This window comes from Oryzias latipes, chromosome 16, assembly GCF_053564925.1.
Source record: "Oryzias latipes strain Hd-rR chromosome 16, Olatipes_Hd-rR_3.1".
Taxonomy (NCBI): Eukaryota; Metazoa; Chordata; class Actinopteri; order Beloniformes; family Adrianichthyidae; genus Oryzias; species Oryzias latipes.
In genome coordinates this window covers 35,672,661-35,680,039 of record NC_136252.1, presented here as the reverse complement: position 1 = coordinate 35,680,039, position 7,379 = coordinate 35,672,661, and the positions used below count along the sequence as shown (strand labels likewise).

At 47.1% G+C, this 7,379-nt stretch overlaps 1 protein-coding gene across 2 annotated transcripts; it reads right to left on the bottom strand.

The window, feature by feature from the left end:
• Positions 1-1,142: 1,142 nt before the first annotated feature.
• Positions 1,143-6,849, bottom strand: LOC110016737 (uncharacterized). Of its 2 annotated transcripts, none has more exons than XM_078933708.1 (3): positions 6,741-6,849; positions 6,028-6,294; positions 1,143-1,588 (listed from the first exon to the last, which is right to left on the bottom strand). In XM_078933708.1, exons 2-3 carry the CDS (start codon positions 6,209-6,211, stop codon positions 1,290-1,292), a joined length of 483 nt encoding a protein of 160 aa, XP_078789834.1. In that variant the 5' UTR covers positions 6,212-6,294; positions 6,741-6,849; the 3' UTR covers positions 1,143-1,289. The 2 variants fall into 2 exon arrangements, with proteins under 2 accessions (XP_078789834.1, XP_078789833.1); XM_078933707.1 differs by having other exon boundaries at positions 1,166-1,614.
• Positions 6,850-7,379: the final 530 nt, after the last annotated feature.

Genomic DNA, 7,379 nt, shown 5'->3' with positions numbered 1-7,379 from the left:
CTGACATGGATCAGAAACTTCAGTTTGAGTTTTACAGAAAGTAAAACAGGATTTCTACGCTTTATTGACTTCATATCTTTTTGACCTGATTATCTTTACATTTGTGTAAAACTTTCACAAATAAAGAGCAAAACATCCTGACCAACGTTTTCCTCTGTGTGGTTTCAAACCGTCACACTCTCCTCCACCTGAACATTGTTCTGCTCCACAAAGACACCCGAGCCCGTCTGCTGTTCCTCACAGAACCGGATCTTTGCCTCTTGATGACCCAGCGTGGTCCGGGTTTCAGTGGGAACACAAGCCCACATCACCAGCCTTCCACCTCCATGCTGAATCCATTCTGAGGAGTTTCTGCTGAAGGTTTTCATTCCAGAAGATGATCAGAAATGAATCCAAATCCAAAGCAGAGACACGAAACTCAGGTGGAGGCGAAGCTCCGCCCACTACTGAGATTCCAGCGTTTTACATTAGCTCTGCTTTCACCTTCAGCAGCTCTGTACCTCCGCAGTTCACCTTCTCTGAACTGCAGTCAGTCTTTTCCAGCGGATTCTTACGCAATCAGCGTAAATCAGCTGATTTTACATCTGAATCAGCTGATTTTACATTAACCGCATACAAGAGTTCCAGGAGTCCAAAGAGTTTAGGTGTCTGGTTTTTAAGGGTTGACAGCTTTTCTGACTGACACCTGTCAGTTTTTCATCTCCTGTATTTACAGTTGTAACCGTCATTTATCAGCTGTTTGTAGTTTTAATCCGTCAAAGCTTCTCCATTATCAAGATATGATTCTTTTTCTGCAACTAAAAAAAATCTGATGAAAAACAATATTTTTTAAACCAAATGTTTGAAATATTTATTTACCATAAAGCAAAAATAAATATAAATGACTGTTTTTTCTAATAACGTTTTTTAGTTGGATCTTTTTTCTTTATTCTTTCATCTCTTGAACTTTGTTCTCACCAGCAGCAATAATCAGGATCAGGAAAATATGAAAGTTTTAATCTCTTAAGACCCTGTTGTTGTTCGGCTGCAGCTCCAGAGAAACTGCAGTTTGATTCGGTAAATAGAACCTGTGTAGACAGAGTCCAGATGTTGGAGCTGAAAGGTGATTAATCGTTAGAGGAAAAGCAGTTTCTGGAGCAGCTGCAGGAGAAAAAACATCAACTCAAAGATCAAAACTCTTCTCCAGCTCAGCTCCTCCCCCTGAGCCTTGGTGAGGTCCATCTCTGGAGCGGGTCAGAACCGGTCAGAACATCCGCCCTCATCTGCCAGCCTGTGGTGCCCTCTGGTGTTCAGTCGCCCTGGGGGTCTGGGATCAGCCTGCCACCCGGTGGGCGGGGCTTAGTGTGAGTAGCCTCCTTAAGTGGGTCAGAACCAGCTGCTTCAAGCTGCTGGTCCGCTTTGGGTGAGACAGAGCCGAGGATTGTGGGAGTCTGTGGGGGGGTTTGCTGGGGAGGTCGTGCAGCCGAACGGCTCGGGGGTTCTGGGTCCAGGGAGACGTTCTCAGGTTCCTGCACAGACCCGACAGAGAGTCTCTGTAAACGAGGCCACGGCGGGTCGGCGTGATGGGACAGTGGTGACATGTGGCGAGCTGGAACACAGAAGAACACGGGGAACCTGTGTAGAACATGAGACCCAGTCTGACTGATGAGAACATCCTTCTGGAGAACCTTCATGACCCGAGAACATCCAGAACCATCAGCTCAGGGGGAAAAACAACAACTTGGAAGCTGCATCTCAGACTCTACAGGCCTCAGGCAGCAGTTTACACTCTTCACATACACAACACACTTCACATACACACCACACTTCACATACACACCCACATACACACAAACACACCCACTACACACATATGCTCCACGTCTGTAGAGCAGGAACCACATTGTTTAAAGGGTTTCCGCTCTACCCCTGTGCCACAGTTGCTCCGTCTAAAGCAGATTATCTGGAGACTTGAATTGTGTCATTTAGAGGTAAAACAGTAAAGCATGGCGGTGGAAGGTGTATGATGTGGGTTCTCAACCAGGTTCTCAACCTGCTGACGGGGATTCTTGACCGCACTGCGGCGTTCACACTGGACTGTTGTGACTCGATACCGGCGTACGTTTCTACAGGTGGAAATGTTGTTGTGGTGTAAATTTGGTGAATCTCGCTTTTTCTTTCTCAGCTCTATTCCGATATTTGAAAGACTCGGTGTCGTAGAATTCCAGTCTGACATGAAACGCAATTATTAATTTTTCCTCCGTGATCAATTTTAAAAGAACGTTTACCTCCGTTAAAGGAAACGGACGCCATCTATACGTCACAACCAAATCCGAGTCCCTGATTGGTCAAAGTTTGAGCTGTTTGTGTCTCAACGCTCGTTCAGGCCGTGTTTGTGGAGCCTGATAGAAACTTATGTGGCGAGCGTGAGACTTTTGAACGCGTCAGACTTTTAAACGCGTGAGCCCGAACGCGATGACCCCGCCTTTCAGTAGAAGCGGTTGCTCAAAGAGGAATCCTGACGTTCAGAGACTCCTGCTGCTTTCTCAATGCTCATCCCTCTGGATCTGATATGGATCTCCTGACTCGAGGACGGATACTGAAATGAGGCCTGAGGAGACAGATCTAAATCAAGCAGGGGCCCCCAGGGGCCCCGCCATCAAGACAGAACTACTTCTGCCTAAATGGAGCTTCACCCTGAAGGGTCGGGCCTCCTAGTTTCACGTTTAGAAGCATTTTTTATTTATTGCTGCAGCTGCATCACATCTTCTTTCTCTTTCGGCTTTTCCCATCAGGGGTCGCCACAGCGAATCATCCTTTTCCACCTCACTCTATCATGAACATCTTCTACCCTAACATTAGCCAACTTCATGTCCTCTGTTAAGACATCCATATATCTCCTCTTTGGCCGTCCTCTTGCCCTCCTGCCAGGCAGCTCCATCTCCAACATCCTTCTACCAATATATCCACTATCCCTCCTCTGAACATGTCCAAACCATCTCAGTCTGGCTTCTCTGACTTTGTCGCTGACACAGGCAACGTGAGCCGTCCCTCTGATGTACTCGTTCCTTATCCTGTCTAACCTGGTCACTCCTAAGGAGAACCTCAACATCTTCATCTCTGCTACCTCCATCTCAGCCTCTTGTCTCTGTCTCACTGCTACCGTCTCTAACCCATAGAGCAGAGCTGGTCTCACCACTGTCTTGTACACCTTTCCTTTGAGTCTTGCTGGCACTCTTCTGTCACACAACACTCCTGACACTTTCCTCCACCCGCTCCAACCTGCCTGCACTCGCCTCTTCACCTCTTTTCCACACTCCCCATCACACTGAACTGTTGACCCCAAGTACTTAAACTCCTGCACCTTCTTCACCTCAGCCCCCTGTAACCTAAAGCTTCTACCTTGGTCCCTCTCGTTCAGACACATGTATTCTGTCTTACTATGACTGACCTTCATGCCTCTTCTTTCCAGAGCAAACCTCCACCTCTCTAGCTGTTCCTCCACCTGCTCTCTACTCTCACTGCAAATTACAATGTCATCCGCAAACATTATTGTCCAGGGAGATTCCTGTCTTACCTCGTCTGTCAGCCTGTCCATCAGCATAGCAAACAAAAAAGGACTCAAAGCTGATCCTTGGTGTAGTCCCACCTCCACCTTGAACTCCTCTGTCTGACCTACAGCACATCTCACCACCGTCATACTTCTCTCATACATGTCCTGAACTACTCTGACATACTTCTCTGCCACTCCAGACGACCTCATACAGTACCACAGCTCCTCCCTCGGCACCCTGTCATACGCCTTCTCTAAATCTACGAACACACAATGCAGCTCCTTCTGACCTTCTCTGTACTTTTCCATCAACATTCTCAAAGCAAAAATGGCATCAGTGGTGCTCTTACGGGGCATGAAACCATACTGCTGCTCACAAATCTCCACCTTCTTCCTAAGCCTGGCTTCCACTACTCTTTCCCACAGCTTCACTGTGTGGCTCATCAACTTTATTCCTCTATAGTTGCTGCAGTTCTGCGTGTCACCCTTGTTCTTAAAGATCGGAACCAGAACGCTTCTCCTCCATTCCTCAGGCATCTTCTCACTCTCTAAAATCCTATTGAACAACCTCGTTAGAAATTCCACTGCTGTCTCTCCTAGGCACTTCCATACCTCCACAGGTACGTCATCAGGACCAACGGCCTTTCCGCTCTTCATCCTTTTCAGAGCCTTCCTAACCTCATCCTTTCCAATCTCTGCTACTTCCTGCTCCACAACAACCACATCTTCCTCCCTTCTTTCCCTGTCATTTTCCTCGTTCATCAGCTCCTCAAAATACTCCTTCCATCTTTTCTGTACACTCTCCTGGGTTGTTAGCACCTTTCCATCTCTGTCCTTAATCACCCTTATCTGTTGCACGTCCTTCCCATCTCTGTCTCTCTGTCTGGCTAGCCTGTACAAGTCCTTCTCTCCTTCCTTTGTGTCTAACCTGTCATATAGCTCATCGTAAGCTTTCTGTTTGGCCTTTGCCACCTCTCTCTTCACTTTACGCTGCGCTTCCTTGTACTCCTGTCTACCTTCCTCAGTCCTTTCTACATCCCACTTCCTTTTAGCCAACCTCTTCCTCTGGACGCATTCCTGTACTTCCTCATTCCACCACCAAGTCTCTTTACCGTCTTTCCTCTTTCCAGATGACACACCTAGCACCTTCCTACCTGTTTCCCTGATAGTTTCTGCTGTAGTTTCCCAGTCCTCTGGAAGCTCATCCTGCCCACCCAGGACCTGCCTCAACTTCTGCCTAAATTCCTCACAAGTTTCTTCATTCTGTAGCTTCCACCACTTGGTCTTCTTTTCTGTTTTCCCTCTCTTCTTCTTCCTGGCCTCCAGAGTCATCTTACACACCGCCATGCGGTGCTGTCTGGCTACACTCTCTCCTACCACCACTTTGCAGTCAATAACCTCTCTCAAATGACCTCGTCTACATAGGATGTAGTCCACCTGAGTACTCCTACCTCCACTTCTGTATGTCACTCTATGTTCCTCTCTCTTCTGGAAGTAAGTGTTGACTACAGCCATTTCCATCCTCTTCGCAAAGTCCACCACCATCTGTCCCTCCAGATTCCTTTCCTTCACACCAAACCTGCCCATCACCTCCTCATCACCTCTGTTGCCCTCACCAACATGCCCATTAAAGTCTGCTCCAGTAACAACTCTCTCTCCTCTGGGGATACTCTCGATGACCTCATCCAACTCACTCCAGAATCTCTCCTTCACTTCTAACTCACAGCCAACCTGTGGCGCATACCCACTGACTACATTCACCATCACCCCTTCAATTTCTAACTTTAGGCTCATCATCCTGTCTGAGACTCTTTTCACCTCTAGAACACTGTTTACAAACTCCCCCTTCAGAATCACTCCTACCCCGTTTCTCTTCCTATCAACACCATGATAGAACAGTTTGTATCCTCCTCCAATACTACGTGCCTTGCTGCCCTTCCACCTTGTCTCCTGCACACACAGTACATCTACCTTCCTTCTCTCCATCATGTCTGCCAGCTCTCTGCCTTTCCCTGTCATTGTGCCAACGTTAAGAGTCCCTATTCTCAAACCTATGTTCCTGCCTTTTCCCTTCTCTCTCTGGCCACGGACCCTTCTGCCTCCCCTCTTTCTTCCACCAACAGTAGTCAAATTTCCACCGACACCCTGTAGGTTAACAGCATCGGTGGCGGTCGTTGTTAACCCGGGCCTCGACCGATCCGGTATGTCTAAAGTGTTGTGGATGATTCGCATGGTTATTTTGGCAATTTTTACGCCGGATGCCCTTCCTGACGCAACCCTCTCTATTTATCCGGGCTTGGGACCGGCACAGAAGTTACTGGCTTGCAACCCCTGTGGCTAGATTGCAACCCCTGTGGCTACAAAAACAGAATAAATGACAGTTTTATGTTTTAAATCAAAATTCAGATTTAAAAAAAAACATTAAAACAGAAGAGAGGACTCTGAATGTGAAATCTCCGATTATTTATGAAAAAGATTTGATCGCACAGACTCACCGAGACAAACGTGGCCATCCTGCTCCTCCTGCTCCTCCTGCTCCTCCTCCTCCTGCTCCTCCTCCTCCTCCTGCTCCTCCTCCTTCTGCTGCTGCTCCTCCTGCTCCTCCTGTGCTCCTCCTGCTGCTCCTCCTTCTGCTGCTGCTCCTGCTGCTGCTGCACGACAGGAAGAGCTGCTCCTCATCTACCCTTCTGTGACTGACACTTATGTCACTGGGGGCGGAGCCTCACGCTCACCACAGCCTGTCATGTGTCACTTCCTGTTATCTAAGCGAACAGAAGCAGCGCTGTAGAAATGCTGCACATGTGATCTGAGAGTTCAAACTCAAACTTTACAAAAAATAACCTCAATAAAACATCTCCTCTAAAGGTCGGATGTCTCAAAAAACCTAAAACACGTTTAAAACATTTGATTTCATGTTTTTGTTTCAATCAGCTGAGTGGGTTTGAATGCAGGTCACTGTGCTGCTGCGGCCTTCAGAGGGTTCACGGTCAGAGGTCAGAGGTCAGAGCAGCCCCTGAGTTCTTCATCGCTCTGCTCTTCATCCTCCCAGCAGACAGTGGCTGTTGATGCTGCAGCTTTCCTCCAGAAACCCAAACACCTCTGTGTAACACCATCAGCTGGTGGCTGCACTCGGACTCACACACACACACGTGCGCATGGACGTGCACATGCAGACACGCAGTCATGCCATTCATTTGCTTTAACTTACTTTTCTCCCTGTTCCTCTGCAGGTATCCCTGGGTGCACACCGGGTTGTCGACTCTTAATCCTCACGCATGCATGTACACAAAGCTCACGCGGCGTCATCTTTAGTTTCTTTTGATTTCCAGGAAGTAGTGACCGACCCACCAGGTCATGTGACTCACCTGATGTTGTTTGTATTTTTATTTTTCAGGTAAATTATTAGGATTTTTGTAAATAACAGACTGGGTGTCTTTGGAAGAAAAAGATTATTTTTTAGTATGTGTATTTGTGTTTTGGAAAACAATGGAAAACTCTTTGTTTGGACAGGTCACCTGTCCATCACAAGGCTACACCTGCACACTGAGGAGCAGTTGATGCTACAGTTGCTTATTGGATCTCGGAAGACAATAAAACTAGACTCCTAGCCCCCCCTTGTGGTTATTTAGGGAATTTTCTACTTTCACTTGTTTTTCTAACCTGAATTGTAAGTATTGGAGGAACTTCCTGAGACATTTAAAACAGTCTTCCCACTTTACAATGATGTCAATTTGTAGTTTTTGTGTCTCATACAGCCTCTAGTAGTAACAGCTACTAAATATTTTTAAAGGAATTGTGATTCTGTTATTTTATCATGACGTTTGGCTGTGTGTGTTTGTGTGTGTAT